The 18,192-nt window shown below is 46.4% G+C and overlaps 1 protein-coding gene across 31 annotated transcripts in view; it reads right to left on the bottom strand.

The window, feature by feature from the left end:
- Positions 1–18,192, bottom strand: part of TCF7L2 (transcription factor 7 like 2) — a 199,032-nt gene that overhangs the window by 22,226 nt on the left and 158,614 nt on the right. For 26 of the 31 annotated variants that reach the window (XM_065923351.1, XM_065923343.1, XM_065923347.1 and 23 more), the window contains 2 exons: positions 4,209–4,341; positions 1,601–1,703 (listed from right to left, as the gene is read on the bottom strand). In XM_065923351.1, coding sequence (XP_065779423.1) covers positions 1,601–1,703; positions 4,209–4,341 — 236 coding nt within the window. The remainder of the gene's footprint in view (positions 1–1,600; positions 1,704–4,208; positions 4,342–18,192) is intronic. The other 5 variants (XM_065923344.1, XM_065923346.1, XM_065923358.1 and 2 more) reach the window with 1 other exon arrangement.

The raw sequence follows: 18,192 nt of genomic DNA, 5'->3' as shown, positions 1-18,192 counted from the left end.
CATCCAAAGGAAAACAATAATGAATGTAAATTTATACCAAAATAAAGTACAGTGAATCAAAGGACTTCAGTTGCGCTTTGGGCCTCTTTCGGTATTTAGATCTCGGTGAGAAAACATTAAATTAACAGAGCTTAATTTGTAGCCTTTTGTCAAATTAACAAGTGTTGACAAGAGTTACCGGGGGGAGAATCCCCAAGAAGAATTGTGGGTAACCAATAGACAATCACACCTCATTACAATAATTAAAAAATACAGCAACATGCAAAATAGCATCCTCATGAAAGACACACAACTTTTCCTGACAGAGGGTTGTCTGAGTTGGCTATTCCTTTTTATCTAGCCTTCAAATATCTCCCCATCAGCTGAATGGGGCAACTGATGGCTGAGGACTAGTGCAGGCATGGCCCCACCCACTGAAGAAGAAGAAATAGGACACATATTCCCATCCACATCTACCCTTCCTAACAAAATTCAGGAGCAAAAAATAAACTACACCTGGGCTTTGTATTTAGTACAGCTACTGTGTAATACAAGGTTTTTGGTTTTTTTTCTTTTAAAAAAAAAGTAATTGTAGAATATGCTGAGCTGGAGAAATCAAGGTGGAACTGGGGAAAAGAGGTGAACTACTTCAAAACTGTACCTTCTTTAAGATCATGAAAGGTTAACTTTCCCAAGACCCAAACTTGAGAGAGTTTTTCCAGGATTTATTCCTGATAGGATTCAACAAATTGTCCTGTGTTTTTTTAAATAGCAGAGATCACTGATAAACATGGAGAAAGATATATACAAAAGCACACCATCATAAAACACGCTATTACATGCATGCACACAAATACAAACACAGTATGTTTATATATTAAAGGACTTTCTGCTCTGATTTTAAAATACATGTTAAAGTTGTCTAGGAAAGGTTAACGGGTGGTGCTATAAAAGCAAGACTAGGTGATAGGAAGACAAACTGTAAAAGGCAGTTTGATGATGTGGAGAGCTGCCAGGACCTAGGGCCCCACACTCCCTTCCCTCAGAGTTTGGTGAGCCACTTAATATGCAGATACTCTCAGAGAGATGCCAGCTGGAGAACATGGAACTTCTCAACAGACACAAACTTCCACTGTGGTTGTCAATCTTGGGAATGATGGCTGCGGTGGAGGGTGGGGTTGTGACCCTCTGTCTCCCACTCCCGGATTTCAAAGCTAACCCACTCCTCTGCTGCCTCAGTCCAATGACAGGACTCAAGTTTGGGCTGCCACCCAAAGAGGCATGATAGGCTTCACAGGAGAGAAGCCCTCAGAGTCTCCTGCAATTCCCAAAGTACCTTAACAGTATCTAAGTTCACAGAGAGGAACCCAGAGCCTTTGGAGACCATGGGTGCAGAATGCTGAACATCAATAGCTTTTCTCTTGTATCATCCATCTGAATGGCTATTGACTTGCCTGCTGTTCCACTGAGCAGATCAACAAGCATCTTCCCCATGACTCCCCACTCCCCTCCCTCCCCTCTACTGTCTTCTAAATACACACAGAGACACACACACAAAGAATAAGTAATAAGCATGCCCATGTAAGAAACAAAAAGGAAATTAAAAAATGGAACTCCTTACTGTGGTACTAACCATCCTAGCGGATGGGGGATTTGTCCTACGGTGCCGGGTGACAGTGGGTAGTACGGAGATATATCTGGAGGGTGCGGAGGCCGTGGGATTCCTGGAAGAAGAAGCCACAGTTTAGGTGCAAGAGAAAGAGAGAAGGGAAGAGAAACCATCAAGTGATGGGAACAAGGACAGGATAGAGAGAGACATCACCTCTGTAATCCTAGCATGAGCTGTTTTCCATGAGTCTGATCCTAAGACTTGTCAGTAAGTTTCATCTCATTATCCCTCTACACCAGCTTGAAAAATTCATCTTCTTCTAGATGGATCATACACTGGCTAAACACATACAGACTTAGAAAATGCCTGCTTGGATATTTCTGCCTCATGGGATCGGTGCGATTATTTGAATTGGAAAAAAAAAATTTAAAGGGGCTGGTACATAGTAGGGGATCAAGTGATATTAGATCCCTTTGTCCTCACAACTTGTCCTTTTCTTCTCTTTGATTCTAATGACTTACCTGCATGAGAGTTACTTCTCTGGTTTCTAACATACTTTTTGAGTTATGGTTTTTAGAAAGGTTACTTCTTTCTAAAAAAGAAATAAGCTTCTAAAAATTAACATTTAAAAAAGTTGTGCTAAGTCGCTTCAATTGTGTCCAACTTTGCGATCCTGTGGATCACAGCACCAGGCTGCTCTGTCCATGGGACTTTCTAGGCAAGTGAAAAGTCTAGGGTGGGTTGCCATTTCCTCCTCCAGGGGATTCCCAACCCAGGGATTGAACCAGTGTCTCTTACATCTCCTGCATTGGCAGGCGGGTTCTTTACCACTGTTTAGATCTGTTAAACTCTGCCTTGAAGATGAGCTGTAGGAGAAACTCAACCAATGCCTTGACATCATATTTAGGGAAGAATCTGAACTGACCAGACCAGGAGATGCTGGAGGCCTGGTACACTTGGATCTAGAACCTGGCTTTCTAGAGGACAGAGCCCACCACAGATGGGGTACTGCTGGACCATGGAGCTGATGAGTGAGTTCTGAAGGTCCATGCACCACACACCCATTAGTTCCATAGGCACATATCCTGCAATTGAGAAATCCTTGGTTTCTTAGAAATCAAGAGGGCTGGGAACAATTCAGGCCCAGAGGAGCAGACCTACACTGCTCAAGTGGAAAGCAAAACGAACAATTGCTCAGAATTAAAACAGGACTGAAGGGAGTGAGCTGTGTGTTTGCAGATGAAAACTATTTCATTTTTTAAAAAATTCGTTCAGGAAGCTTTTAATCTGTAAATTAAGCCTCCCTGGGTGACATTTTCATGCAGACACTGCTTTCTCTCTATTACAAAAACCAAACAGATTAGCTGGGCTTGGACCCTACACCAAGCCACTCGCACACTTGAAAGAATGTTCGCAGAGGAAAAGTAAACAGTCCGCAGACGTTAATCATATGTTTTACGATAACCATTTAAAAGCTATTCCCTGTACTACCATTATTTAAATGAGACGTTGAAACTGCCATTCACTCGTGGAGCCTGGGGCCGGCTGGCGGCCTCCTCCAGCCATCCCAGCGCCAGGCTCGGTCCCCCACGAGCACAAAGGGGGCTCAGAGGCTGCTGAAAACCAGCTAATGTGTGGCTTCATTCAGGGGCGGCAAAGACGGCCTGAACAGGCAGTCTACCTCAGCCCAGCATCCAACAATTCCTTCCGACCAAGTGACGTGGAATAGCCATTCTGAATTCATCCTGCTAATTAAGCAGCTGGGAAGAGAAACCAATGCCAGCAAGTGCATCGCCCGGCCGGAAAGAGACAACCTGGCCTTAGCTGTTCTCCTAAGACCACCCCAATTTGTTTTAAATCTTGTTTCAGGGGAGTTTCAAGTAACCTCGCCTTTTCCTCTCCCCACTTTGGAGAAAAAGCAGTTGGATGGAAAGGAAGGGACAAGTATAAAAGCTGGAGTCATGTGGCATCTTCTGCTTGATGCAATGAGGAAACCATCTTGGACTTGGGTTTTCCTGTCTGTAAAATGGACTTGAGGATAAAGACTCAGGATATTACAGGGGAGGAAGAGCCCAAATAAATCAGCAAAGAGAATGCAGAACCCAGTGACATGATCTCTCAAGGCTGCACCAAGTCATTGCCAGGGGACTATATATAGTCCCTTAGCCACCAAGGAAGCTGGGGCTTCAGGGAACCAAGCTGTTAGGGCTCTTACACTCCCATGGAGCTGAGGAGGAGTCCATGAGATGCCTCCAAAACCATTACTGTCTCCGAGTCTGTCTGAGGTTCTTGGAGTTACAAGCCACTCCTGAGAATAGCTACTCCTGAGAACAGAACTCATAGCAAGGTTCCCAAGACAGCCCCTCAGGGGTACCTGGAGCTCTGGAGAGACCTGAGCGCTGAAAATGGACTTCTCCAAAGGGGATGAGAGATCCACTCCCTCACCAGGCTCTGGTTTCCCAAAAGAGGTTCCCGGCCAACATGTGGGAGAGGAACAGGGACCCCTCCACTGCTGCCCCCAGCCCAAGTCCCCAAAGCACCCCCACACCCCCCACCGCAGCAGGTCCTCCGGCGGTCCCGGGCCCAGCACGCCTTCTCTGCACCCAAGCATGCGTCCTACCTGTTTTGGGGTCTACGTCAGCTGGTAAGTGTGGAGGCGGGTTTCCTGGCGTGAAGTGTTCATTGCTGTAGGTGATAAGAGGCGTGAGGGGGTGGACATGGTGCGGGTGCTGCACAACCGGCACTTTGTTCGACTGCAGGGAGGCGAAGAACAGAAGAGGACACGTCACGCTGGCTCGGGCAGCCCAGGAGCCTGACCCGGGCAGCCCTGACCACACCCTCCCACCTGGATTCTGTAAGCGCAGGCAACCCGTCCTGGCCCTGGTCCGTGTACTGAATAGCAGAGAGTGATGATTCAGCTCTCTGGGTAGGTGTGCCTGGGTCTTTACACCCCCACCCCACCCCCACCACCGAGCCTGGCTTTTAAAATACCTTCTCCACCACCGCCACCACCACCCCATCACAGAGCCCAAGAATCTGCACTTTTCCCATTGGCAGGTAAATCGGAAGTGATGGCTTTAATCCCCCAGGCCTACTGTGCTTCTGCAGGTGGTGGTCTCTCCTACCCCAGGGCCCCACGGGAGGGACCCTCGGGAGGCAGGCAGGCAGGCTTCACGGGGGGTGGGGGGCAGTGGGGGGGGAGGCTTCCGTTACAAGAAACTGGCAGGGCCCTAATCCCAGCCACCTTATCCACCACCCCAGGCTCTGAACCCCTCCCGGCTCCTTAGAACCAGTGGGCAAGCTACAATCCTTTACAGGCAGCCAGGATGAAAAGCCTCACTCTGGTCTGGATGGGAGTGTGAACTTTACCAGAAAGCTCTAAACTGCCAGGCGAGCACCTGCATATTTTATGCAGATTACAGCAGCCTGGATTCATTACGAATCTCATTAGGAAGTCACAGGGAATGCTAACAAATTAACTGGATGATGATGAATTGGGCTAATAAAGGGTATGTACACATTTCAGAAACAAGCAGTTCTGGAAAACAACATACAGGCAATTTTTTGTTTGGGAAGTGTTGATAGGTGGAGAGAAGGAGGATTAAAAAAAAAAAAAAAAGAAAAGCATCTTAAAGATTTTTCTAGTTGCAATGATCAGACCTGCCCAAATTATTCTCCATTCCTTCCCCTACCCTACTCTCAACCATCCCTCCCCCTCCCCATGCGATGCTGTAACTTAGCCCAGCAAGATCACAAAGAAAAAATTAAGCTGAAACAAGCGAACTACTGGGCCATTTACCGAGAGTAATCCAATTGCAAAAAACCCTATTCCCAATAGAGGATTTTCACTAAAATCCTACAACAGGGACATTTAACCAGATTAGGTACCAGCAAAGATAAAGAGGCTAGTATTAGATGATGAATGGATTAGAGTCAACTTTCATTTTAGAACGTGTCTTCATTTCCTTTTATTACTTTTAGGAAGGCACAACTTGCATTAACATCAAGGAAAAGGAATTGCATTAAAAGAAAAGAAGGAGGGTTCCAGTGCTGCCCACTAGCGCCTCTTGAGTTTAGGGACCACCAAGCAGTTAGTTCTCTTTACGTTTTTCTTGTCCTTTAAAAAAAAAAAATAGGTGAAGCAGGGGTGTGATAGAGTAAGAGTATTTCTTACCACCGTTAAGTGTGAGGAAGGCATTTAAAAAGGTGCTTCTAAATTTTCCATGGGTATGTTTGGAAAGGAAAATACACACTTTCTAGATGCTCCCAGAAAAAAACAAAAAACAGAAAAAGAAGTCACATGTCCAAGAGCCAGGCTTAATAATGATCCCTACCAGCAACTGGACACTTTCAGAGAAAGACAGATGGTAACTAGTGGCTCACAGAAGCCTTGTACTGTGAATTATCATTTTGCAATCAGAACACTGAAATTCAAAGCACCCAGTAACACTTCCTTCGTCAGCAGCCACAAAAGTCTGGACATGACCAAAGTGAGCAGAGTGAAGGACTGTCACTCCAAGGCCAGGGCCAGCATCTCACAGACATGTGCTGAGAAGTTTTTAGAAACCATTTCTGTCCAGGACAACTTGAAAACTACCCAACAAAAACACTCACACCGTGTGCTGGGGTGGAGATGGAAAAAAGTAAGGGACACACATATCAGATGGACTGGAGACCATCAGGAGGAAAGGAACATGAGGATTGCTGCCTTCTACAAGTTTTCTATCTGGAGAGATACACAACCGCTGAAATGAACACAGACCAGTCTCAGACAGTTTAGAATAACTGTGGAAAAACTCTGGGACCCCTGGGAAGAAGCACCAGGCCAGGGGAGGGGAGATTGTCATCGAGGAGCTGAAGGACTTTGAGGGAATAGGACCAAAAAAACAATGAAAGAAAACAAGTGTGTAAGTCTATGATGGGAGAAGAGCAGTGAGACTTCAACATTTCTCAGCTTTGCTGAGTCAGGCATCTATCAAGATGATTATCACAAACATGGGTTCCTATTACTAAGAAAGTTTGACAGGGACCTGATTCAGTAGGTCTGGGCTCAGAACCCAGGCATCTTGGATCTGCCTATGGAGGGCCACAGGTACCTCTTCCGTTCAGTCATGACCCCTAGACCAGAGAACCACAAAGATCCATACAAGCACAAAAGGTTAAGAGACTTGAATCCTAATCATGGATCAAGTCTTAGTTCTGAAAGAATTCATGGGAAGGGCTTAGTATTAAATGTAAAACCTGAGACACGGTAAGCACAGGAATGCTGGTTTATTGTTATTTTTATTCTTTGGGAGAAGCTGTTCGAAGGAAGGCACAGTTCTGTTTTGTAGTTCAGAAGCGCAAATTTCATGACTGTCTTCCAGGCAAGAAATGCAGGGGAAATCCTCTCTCTACATTTGTGCATAGAAGGATGAAGACAGTATTTCGGCAACAGAGAAGTTCACGGGTGCGTGAGAAAAATTAATTCTCCCTTTTCCAGTTAGACACACGCATGAGAAGAGGATTCCAACAAAAGCTGGACACCTGTTGGGGCCACCATCACTGTCATACTATTTTGTACACCTGAGTCTGTAAGCCAACTATTTTTTTCTTGTTCATTGAAAACTCTATAGTATGGGTTGGGGGAGCGGGGGCAGAAGGGAGTGAAGAGATATGAAGTTTTAACTGCTGTCCGGCTTTTGCGGGGGAGGGAGAGGGCTATTGGGACATGGAGCTCTTTCCTGATGTGACTACATATTAGGCAGGTCCCTAGAGTCTTTCTATGTTGGGTGGTTCCCCAACAAGGTGGGGGAATGCAGCCATGTGGGCAGAAACCAGGGTCTAACTGCCACTCCCACTGAACCTGTCTGTACCTAGATTGCCTTTATGATGGGAGGATGTTCTTTTGGAAAATGCCCGTGTCTCTCCAGCCTCATATACCCACAATCCTTTCTGTCTACACCACACTATGTCCACTGCTGGGATTATGATGCACCTTCCTTGGTCCCACCATAGCTAAGTCCCTGAAGGACAAAGATAGTGTCTTGTAGACCTTTGTGAACCCTGTATTGCTCAGCCTGTGCGAGTGATGAGCACACTTATAAACTCCAACAGTAAGCACCAGAAGAACAGAAGGCTAGAGCCAGTATCCCAGATTCATTTCATTCAAATGGCAGTGCTCTTAAATGGAGTCTACTCAACATCACAGAACAGAGCTGGGGACAGGGGAAGCCTTCAGTAACCATCCAGTCTAAAACCTTATTGCAAGTGTCTTTTGGGGGGAAAAAAAAAATTGGTTTTCAAGCCCACTGGCTTGTACATGACGACCAAGAGTGAAGTCAGAAAATTCCAGGAAGACCCACGTTTAAATCCTACTTCAATCCAGCTGTGTAACCTCTCACAAGCCTTCATTTCTGTGCGAACTCTCAGTGAGAACTGGGTCTACCTAAGAGGGTTGTGAAAATCTAAAGAGATCATGTTTGGGAAGTGTGTATTAGCCCAGTGCCTCACACACCCATACATGTAACGCAAAGAAGCTTTGAAAAATGAAAAACACAGTCCAGTGCTGACGATGAGGGCTCGGTGAAGGTCACGCTTGCTACCCTTCCAGTCTCTTCTAATAAAATTCACAGGGGGCAAGGCAACCATAGCCCACACTCCTTACTGCAAAGGCCAAGACATGCATGGCAGGGCAAGAGTACAGGGGTGTTCTGTGGCCACCTTTCCTTAGGTGCACGCCTTTCTTAAAAATGCAACACTTAGTCCACACATATAGTTAATTATGTCATTTGATAAAAACCATCACTTGATTATGCTAATAAATAACACTGTCACAGAAGAGTTGGAAGTTACCTTGGTAGCTGGAGATGAGCAAGGTCCTTCAAGAAGTAGGGGTAGGGCCTTGAAGCAGAAGCTGATACAAATGATACACAGAACCACCACCCACATAGGAAAAGTCCCTTAGACTTCCCCCTTCTCTATGACCAGCTCCCACTTTTTTTTTTTTTTATGAAAATAGCTTTTCCTTTTTTTTTTTTTTTTTAACTGAAAAGCTTTGGTTTTCCAGCAAACCCTTTTAGAACTCTTTAAGTGAATGTGTTAAGAGTACCACTATATGCTAGACACAGCATAAAGAGGCAAAACTCCATTTTAAAAGTTTTTGTGGATTTTCCAAGTCATTTGGTCATAATGGAACTGGGTTATAACTGCTATAATGAAATCATCACTAGAAATAATTCTTTTCAGATTAAGGCCTTGGGGATGAATCTGAGTTGATGTGCAGTTCCTCCAGTGCTGTTCCCACTTCTTTAAGAAGGAGGTCTTGTCTTTACGGACTGTGTTCAAAACCAAATTCGGATGTGAAAATTTCCTTTTGTGGAGGACAACAGAAAACTTTCCAGAAACACATCCGGGAAATCTAAATCAAAGCCACACTGTATGCTGGGAGTGCTGGTGGGGTAAACAAGCTGAAATACATATCTCCTCCCTCTTTAATCTTTTTACAGAGTCCAGTGTTCAAGACAACTGTAACATAAAACCAGGTGCCTCTTAGGAAAGTGTTTTATCTAAATATTAAATATGTCTTCAAAACTACCTGAGCATTTGCACGAAATCATCACCTGCAGGGACAGCTAACTGAAGTTCAAGGTTGAGAGAATGGCAATCATGGGAGGCTGCCTGGAGAGCTTAAGCCTTATAGAATATGATGAGCACTAGGCATCTGTGAGCCAGGAAAAAAAAAACCCACCAGCAAACATTCATAAAACATTCATAGAACGGAAGTTCAGGGAGTGAGGCCACAGCTGCCCACATGCACCAGCACTAGCAATGCCTGAAACTCACCCAGAGGGTCGCTCCGGACCCCTTGTCGAGACGGCCGTCTCACTCAGGCCTCTCTAGCTCACAGCAGTGCAGGTCGTGGCCGCCACATCTAAGGGCGCCCTGGCCCCTGTGTTGACTGCGACAGACTATTCAGTCCTCACAAACCTACGTGGTAGCTGCATTTGTTAACAGCTCCACCCAGCAGGTGAGGACACGGGTCCCAGGTCCACCTTCCACTGCTGTGTCTGCAGACATGGGCCCTGGATGGGGCTGACTGCCAGGTGGAGGTCGTGAACTGCACCCAACAAATGCAGCCTGGGCCGACCTCCCCCACTGGATACAGATGCTTCAGGATCGCTAGCGGACATTCTGGAACCCAGACCAGTTCAGCACACAGTGCTCCCCCGAACCCCCAATTAGAAGTAAGCTCAGGGCTCTCCGCCTCAGCCAGGCACACCCTTGCCACGGAGCATGAAGCATTTTTAGTAGGGATTTTCACACGATGTGGCTGCTTACAGAGGGAGGGGTGTGAAACATTCAGTGGGGATATTTCTGCTTCTCAAATACAGACACAAGTGACATCAGGGGACAGACGTGGTCAGTCCCAGCAGAAAAGGAAAAGTCAGCTGAAAACCCGAACTTATGAGGTAAACAGTAACTATTTAAAAGGAATCCAAATCCTCATGTGACTAAATCATGGAGGCTTTCTGTTTTCTACCTGGAGGCGTGGCTGTGACTCATTTCTTTCCCAGTTCCGTTCATCTCGGTTTTGAGCACTGAATGGTTAAATTAGAAAGAAAGAGTCCTTTAACAGACCTCAAAGCACACAAAGCCTTTCCACACGAAGTATTCATCCCACTGCAGTGGGGGGGAGTGGGGAGGGGGTGCCCCCTGTGGCTGAACTTTGACCCCGGGAGAACCCTTAAGCCCGGTGTTCTGCAGCTCGGCCCTGCCACCCTCATTGTGCCCACACACCCGTCCACCATCCACCGAATGCTGTTCGAGACGGGGAACCCAGCAAGTGAAAGGGTGATTCAGGCCCTTCGAGATCCCCCTGCCGGCCCTCCGCTCACCCCAACCCCTCCACCTTCCCTAACTGTGGGGAACCCAAAGGGAATGAAAGCTCGCCATTCACCCCACAACCTATTAATCAACAGACGTTGAAAACAAATAGAGCCATTGCTGGCCCTGGCCTCTCGGGCGGCCGGCCCTCCTCTTCAATACTCCCCTATAGCTCTGCCTTTCTGCACAAGAAAAATGGGGCCAGAAAGTGCCTTTAGGAGCCCAGTACAATAAGACAAAGGCAGCACAGAGGAGCACTTGTCAGCCTTCTCCCCTCCCCAGGGTGGGGAGCCAGGGTCTTCAGGGTCTAGGATGGCCGGCCCTCCCAGGGTCTGAAGTCAGCATCGGGAAGGACCACTCTTCAAGCTCTGTTTACTGTGTGTGTTTTTTTTTTTTTTCTTAATGGGTTTATGGCTCATCTTGATACATTTTTCCCGGACACTGCTTCCTATGCTGTACCATGGCCATCGGCACCCAGCAAAACAACAGACATTGCACATCACTGGGGCCATGGGGCACTGAAGGGCAAGAGGGGTTGGGACGAAGAAGCGCTGTCTCTTCCTCATCAACCACCCGCCCCCCCCGCCAGCGTGATTCAACTAGTCCTGTTTTGGGGGGGCTATGAACCAGGGTGAAAGGGTCAGCGATGGTAGTCTTCCTGCCTCAACAACCCATCGCACCAACAGTGAGCAACCGCTGCAGTGCTGAGATGATGACGTCAGGGAGTGCCCTGGAACCAGGCCTGCGCTCACAGCCAGACTCACCTGCGGAGCATCTCACTGCTCTATCCTGTAAACCTCCCGCAGGCACGCACGCACACACGCACAGAAAGGAAAGGTGGTCAGCGGCCCTCCACGGGGGCTGAGGCCGAAAGGGCTGTTTCCCACCTTCAATGTGACCCTGTGCCCTCACAGCGCTCAGAAAGCTCAGGCAGCGAGGGCCTCCCTGCACCGCCCCCCCAGGTGAGGGGCTGTTCATGCTTGGGCGCTGCTCCTGTCTGCCTAAGGCTCTGTCCCACCCCCCCCACCCCCAACCTGGGCCAAGGGGGCATTGTTTCCTGGGGGTCAGACTTCTATGGACGGCTACAGCACTGCCCGTTGGAAATGGGAAAACCAAGAAAGCTGCGCAGGGTGTGAGTTTTCTTGAAGAAATGAGGTGGTTCAGAGGAAAGAGGTCTGCCTGTGAGATGCAGAAAAGAAACACAGCCCCGCAACTGTGGTACCCACCGCGCACCCCCTGGCCTGAGTCACGCGCCCAACAAGGCTGCAAAGTTACAGCTTCTACTAGCACCTGAGTCTGACACTCAGGATGTTGTTGGTTTTGTGAACTATCAACGGCTGACTTTTTCTTCCCCCCTTCCCCTCTTCTTTCTCTGGAATCAGATCCATTTAGACAGCAAGAAGAGGGAGAGAGAAGATTCCGCCAGCCATCTACGAAATTCTGCCGACTCACAGTTCCTCCTGCACTCACAGAGGCATTAAAATTCTTCGTGCAGGGGAATGATTGAACGGGGCAGGCGGGGAGAGGATAAATGTGCAGCCAATTTTCATCCAAATTCTCACACACACATGAATATACATAGAACTAACACAAACCATCCTGAGTCCTTGGCCTTTTTTGGATGGGTTTTGTTGCTGTTTTTTGGGTTTTTTTGCCCCTTCTATAATATTACAACATAGCAGGTATCATAACCAGACTGCTGAGCATTAAGGGTCTAGGGGGCCAAATTCAGCTCTTCTTAATGACCATGTCTCAATCCCCCAAAAGGAGGAGGGGAGGGGACGCGGCGGGTGGAGGTGTCAGGGTGTGGAGTGGGCGCACTAAAGGGAACATTTAAACCTTGAAAATAAAGATGTGGCCCAGCCGCCTGGCTTTGGGAATGTTGCAGCCGAGGCCCGACCCAGCAAACCTGTGCCTTCACAGACTCTTGAACAATTACTTTCAGTTAAGTTCATTAAACAGAATTTATTTCCACTCACTCTCATTTATTCTCCAACAGAAAGAAAGCATCCCATTGTGCTTCCCCCAACTAACCTTTAAAGCACTTGGGAGCTTAAGCCTCTGCACACCCAGTCCAGGATCATCCCTGACCACGGAGTTCCCAGGGTTTTCTTCCTGCCTCCTGCCTTCCCTTCAGTAACTTGCCTCAGCATCCTGGTGGGCGGGGGCTGGGGGGGGGGGGTGTGCACAGCAGTGCAAGGGGGCCCTCTGACAGTCCTAACCCTCCACCAGGTCTCAGAGATGAAGGACCAACCACTTCACCCTGAAGTAATTTCCCAGGAATTTGCAACCTCCACCCTCCAGCCAGCAAGATATTTTTCGACTACTTGGGCATTAAATGATTAGCGTTAGCATAATCAATCTTGTTAAGTGTCCGAGTTTGCAGGGAATGTTTGGGACTTGGGTAAGAGGGTACAGCTGTTTCTAGGAGAGTCAATTTTCAAAACAGAGCCAGGGATAAAACTAACCTATTCCAAATGAAGAAATCCAAAAGCTCAAATTCAAAACAACTTTTTAAAAAATAATGATTTCCAGACCATCTCCCCTAAAACACAACCACCCCAAATCTAAGGATTCCTAAATAGGATGGAAAGGAAATCACCAATTTTGATTTCGAATAAATTTTAAGTACATAATGGTTTATTACATCCTGGGGATTTCAAGAAAGAAGCAGTGAACAAAATTTGATACCACCTTTCTAATTTATTTACAATGCCCAGCTATATAAAAATGTCTTTAATGTTCTTAAACACTCTGTGCCTAACTTTCCAATCGAGGCAGTATTTGAAAGCCATACCTGTTACATGAGTCTGATAAGAGCTCAAGAAACAGTCACCTTCAGAGAGCAGGTAAATTTCTCCCTAGTAACAAACAGATGAACTGAGAGGTGGGATAGCCATTTTCACGTGGCCCCACAGATACAAATGACCAAAACTTGGATTCGACAGGAATTCAGCAAAACCAGACTAAAGGGAAGACGAACGCAAAGGCAAAACCACACTGTTCTGCTCTGTTTTGTCCTTAGTGTCCCAAACATGGGTCTTCTTTAACGGACATCTACAGCCTCCATAAACGATACATGCAGGAGGACACGGAGCTACCCTGCAGTGAGAAGGACGCAGGGCCGCTGCCCTCTCTGACTGCAGCTGACGAAAGTTTAAGGTAACCAGAGAATGACCCAGACAAAGTTCACTTACAAAAAAAAAAGCCTTCAAATGTGTGCAGAAGTATGTAATCTGGACGGCATGTCAGGATTTCATCACATTCCAAAATATTGCAGAAGGAAAGAATTCCATGACATAGCTCAGCCAGGCCCCCCACCATCCCCAAACCACAGAGGGGAGGTTTCCTTAAAAATATAAGGTTGCAGGCTCTGTTGCTTCCAGAAAATGCGGAGGCAGCAGCCTGTTGTGACAATACAAAGATCATAATATCTGTATCATCAGAGTCAGGAATTTACCCTTTCAAAGGAACTCCCTTCCCATAAGCCATCAAGAACAGAGGCTTCCCCATACCAACACAGCAGGACTGCTATGAAGTAACCCCAGTAATTTGAATAAACAAAGGTCTGGAACCTTTCAGGAATCTGGAAACGGGTGGGAAATTTGTGGCAAGACAATTTATACATTTGCAGTGCCAGCCTGCACTCCTCCCCACAATTCTTGACAGTTTACACCATCATACGCTGAGCTGGAAAGTTGCACAGAACCAGAGAGGGAAACCAAGACACACATTTGTCATTCCTTCATGCTCAGCTAGAGAACTACCTACCACTCTGACAGTTCAATATGACACAGAGGATTTTAATTCACGATTTTGAAAACATAAGGACTCTTATAGTCTGTAGTATATTTCACTCCTTCTTCCCTTAAATATCAGATCTAAGAGTTGACTGACCACCGCCAATGTTTCTTTGGCCATTTGACAACAACAAAAATTAATAATAAAAAGCAATAATAAAGACAAGTAAGGAATCACCTCCAAGAGAATGCCCTTACAGCTTGTGGCAAAGGATTTGACCTGAGAGTTGAACAGAGTATCAAGTATTCTAAGCCCCAAACAGGTACTGCAAAGGGGCCTTCTCCCTGATCATTTACAGCACAATAGGCTGTCATCAGTCTTTGCTTACATTTCCAAAACACATTTTATATTACATTTACAAAATACAAACACCACAAGCAAGACTGGAGCCCTAAAAGGCTGGCAGCATCTAAATTTGGAGATTGAAAATAAATACAACCAAAGACAGAGCAACACAAAGTTAGCATTAAATATGAAACCAAAATACACAGTTTACACAAGCCCTGCTACTGGAAAAGCCTTATTGTTCAAAAATGTTTCAAGCTTCCAAAGTATGCTCCTCCATGAGAGCATGTCATTTTTCCTTCTCTTTCTTCCAGTGGAGCCCACCCTGATGGGTGAAGGGGTGGGGGGGGATTATTTATTAGAAGAAATCCCAAATCCCACCACCCTTTTCCAGATTCTAGCTTGCTTGCACTTGGGGAGCCGGGTCTGCGTTGCTATAGAACCATAAGGATGGTGATGAAAGTCAAGCTTTATCTACTTCCCATCTTTTTTTTTTTAACCCTTTCCCCCTTCCCCAAAAAACTGCTATGAAAAGTACATAGTGAGAGAGCATAGCTTGAGTTGACCATTTACTCTTGTTTTGTTTTTCCTTCCCACTGTCTGAATCAAAAAATAAAAAAGCCAAGCACAAAGGTTTAATGGTCAAGACTATATATAAGCAAGGACATGAACACACACACACACACACACACACACACACACACACACACACACCCACCCCACTACTCACCCAGCAATTCAAATTGAGGTGCCAACCGCCCAACTGGTGGAAGAGAGTGAGCCCAGAGGCCACCGCGCCTCCCTTCCCACTCAGATCTTCCACTCCCACTAAGATGGTATTCCTAGGGTCCATAATAGCTTTGGTTTTCTTTCTCTCCACCTCAAAAAAAAACTTTCTCTGTACCTTCAAGATGGGACTGGGCCAGCTTTTTTTCTCCTCCCTTATTGCTTTTCTCACTTTTCTTCTTCCTCCCAGCTTCCCCTCCCTTTCTCCCTTTCATTTTAAAGAGCTGAAAAAAGGCATCTTAGAAGATGGAGATGGCTCCCAATTTCTGCCCTGGGACACTCAAAATGCTCCCCAAGTTCTGGCTCACGATGCCTGCAGTTATTTGGTTAATTCTTCCCTCTCCACACACATCCCTCTGAAACAAAACAAAAACAAAAACAAAAAGCAAAAACAAACAAAAAGAAACCAAATCATCTAGTTCGACTGGTTACAGATTAAATTTTTAAAAAATTAATGAAAAGAAATTCCTCCCAGTTTCTACCCTGTACCACTGCAAAACCCTTGAAGGAAGGGGGAGGCCCATTTCCCCAGCCAGCTCGGGCTCTAAGCAAGGGAGTCCCCCCTCCCTCACCCGTTACCTTGGGCAGCGGGGCCAGAGCCACCGCTAAGAGTAGCTAAGAAATTACAGTCAGCCATGAGGGAAAATGATTAACCGAAGGCAGGAGGCAGGCACTTTATCTACAAGACTGTCAAATCCCTCAAAACAAATTTCTTAGGGAGAGGGCTGCCGTGGGTTGGGGGATGGGGAAAGGAAAGTGTATTTTCTTGTCACAGTGACACGGGAGTGACACTTGGTAGGGCCTTGCCTGCCACACGTACACACCCCTCTTTTCCTTCCAGAGCAAGAGACTGAGCCTGTAAGATATTTCAGTTGACCTCTCTGGAAGCAGAAGAACGGAAGCTTCCCGCGTTCTCTGGCATTCCAGGAGTCTGAACGCTCACTGGCTTTCTGACTGTAAGTTCTGTGAGCTTTCCCCAGAATGAGAGAGAGAGAGAGGGAGGGAGGGAAGAGAGGAGAAGGAGAAAACAGGCAACCCCTGAGTCCCCCCAACCAGACTTACTTTTCCCGGGTCTCTCCTAGGATCCAGGGCTGGGTACATGTGTGTGGGTTTAACTTAATTGGAGTTGAGAGACCCAGACATCACAGGCCTGAAATCGTCCTCTTTTCCATGAAGGAGGGGACTGTGGGAGGGTGTCTGCTCCAGGAGGGGTTAAAGACAGAAGAAAGTTGCAGAGGACAACACTCACCCAGAGCGCCTTTCCGGTCCTTCCCCTCCCCAAGTGTGAAATCTTTTCACCTTCTTCAAAAGCAAATACACAACTCCGATTTGCATGCAGGTAAGAAAACACCCCGGCGGCCACATGGGGTCCCGGCTGGCCCGGTATTGCTTCCAGCAAGACCGGTGGCAAAGATTCTGTTTCTTCTGGCGCGGGACACCTAACATACAGGAGATGTTTTTAATTTACCGACTCGACTGTCCAGCTGTTTATCTGCAAACCCACAGGGCTCTTTTTCCTGATGTCGGTCTTTAAGCAATCTGTTACTGTACCAGACAAGTTGGTACACCTCGCAACTTCCCCCTGCCCACGCTGTCCCCTTCCACAAAAAAAAACCACAAGGACGGAAGGGCTTCAAGGTAACAAAAAAGTGAGGATTCTTAATTTTTCTCTTCTTTTTTTAAAAAATACTGCTCTGTGGCCACTCTTTCTGGACTTTATTCGGCCTTCCTGTGTAAGTGTCAGGCAGTAAGCTTTAAGGCCCTTAATACCAAAACAAAACCCTGCCATTTCCCTTTACATGGCGGTAACAAAAGCAATGAGGCTCCAGTTTGACAAGTAAAAAGCCCCAACCACACAGCCCCTAATTGCCTCCCCTCCCTCTATTCACGCGGACCACCACACTCGGCAGCTGCCTTTGTCACACATGCAATTTCTTAAGTAAACTGCAAGTTCCTTTCCCGTTGATGGACAGCTCCCAATCATTCAGCAAACAGGATGGGCAACTTGGACTAGAAATGTATTTTCTGGCTTTCTCAAAAGACAAGGAAAATGGAAACAGCAAGAGGAGCCAACACATTCCAGACAGACCTCCTCCTCCTTCAAAAGGACATGGAAATCTCCTGAATTTCTTCAAACTAACCCCTCCTAAGAAAACGCTCCCAGAAATATGCTGTCCCACTGTCCAACCGTTCCCAGTCGGTCCCCTAGGCACCCCAATTTGTCAGAAGTACATCCACACTTAGAACATTTCCATTAAAAAAAAAAAATAGTGATCGAAGGCTGCAAAGTTCTGTGGGATTTTTTTGGTAAACTTTCTCAAATGCTTCTCCACTCCCCCCTCACAAAAAAAAAAAAAAAAAAAAAAAAAGGACCCTTTCCTTTCAGCATGCAATTAACAATAACGTGGAGAAGAAATAAACTCTGAAGGGACAGTCCATTTACATCCCACGGTTCTCTTCCACATCAGCAACAAAGTTCTGTTTACGTTGTTTTAGATAAAGAAGTTTGAGATGGAGGTGAGAGAAACTGGGTCTTGAAAGAAAAAATACAAAAAGTAGAAAAGGGCCAATCCTTTAGGAAAATATTTGGGGAGAGCCAGGGAGGAGGGGAGTCAAGAAGCTGGAGCGTTTAAGTGAATTTAACTTGGTGGGGCCAAAAGAAACAACCCCCCGCCCCCGTCCCGGATATTCGCGTCCGAATTAAACAATAATCATAAAGCATGTTTTTATAGTCACGGGCTAAAAGTTCAGAACGAAAAAAGTCATGTCATTTTTCTTTTTCCGTTGTGTGTGTATGTGTGTGTGTATGTTTTAGAGTTTTAAAAAAAACCAAAAACGAAAAAGTCCAACTCCATCGGGCACCTTAC

Source organism: Muntiacus reevesi, chromosome 2, assembly GCF_963930625.1.
Source record: "Muntiacus reevesi chromosome 2, mMunRee1.1, whole genome shotgun sequence".
NCBI classification, from domain to species: Eukaryota; Metazoa; Chordata; class Mammalia; order Artiodactyla; family Cervidae; genus Muntiacus; species Muntiacus reevesi.
The sequence above is the reverse complement of the archived record's forward strand: the minus strand, read 5'-3'. Positions and strand labels throughout refer to the sequence as shown.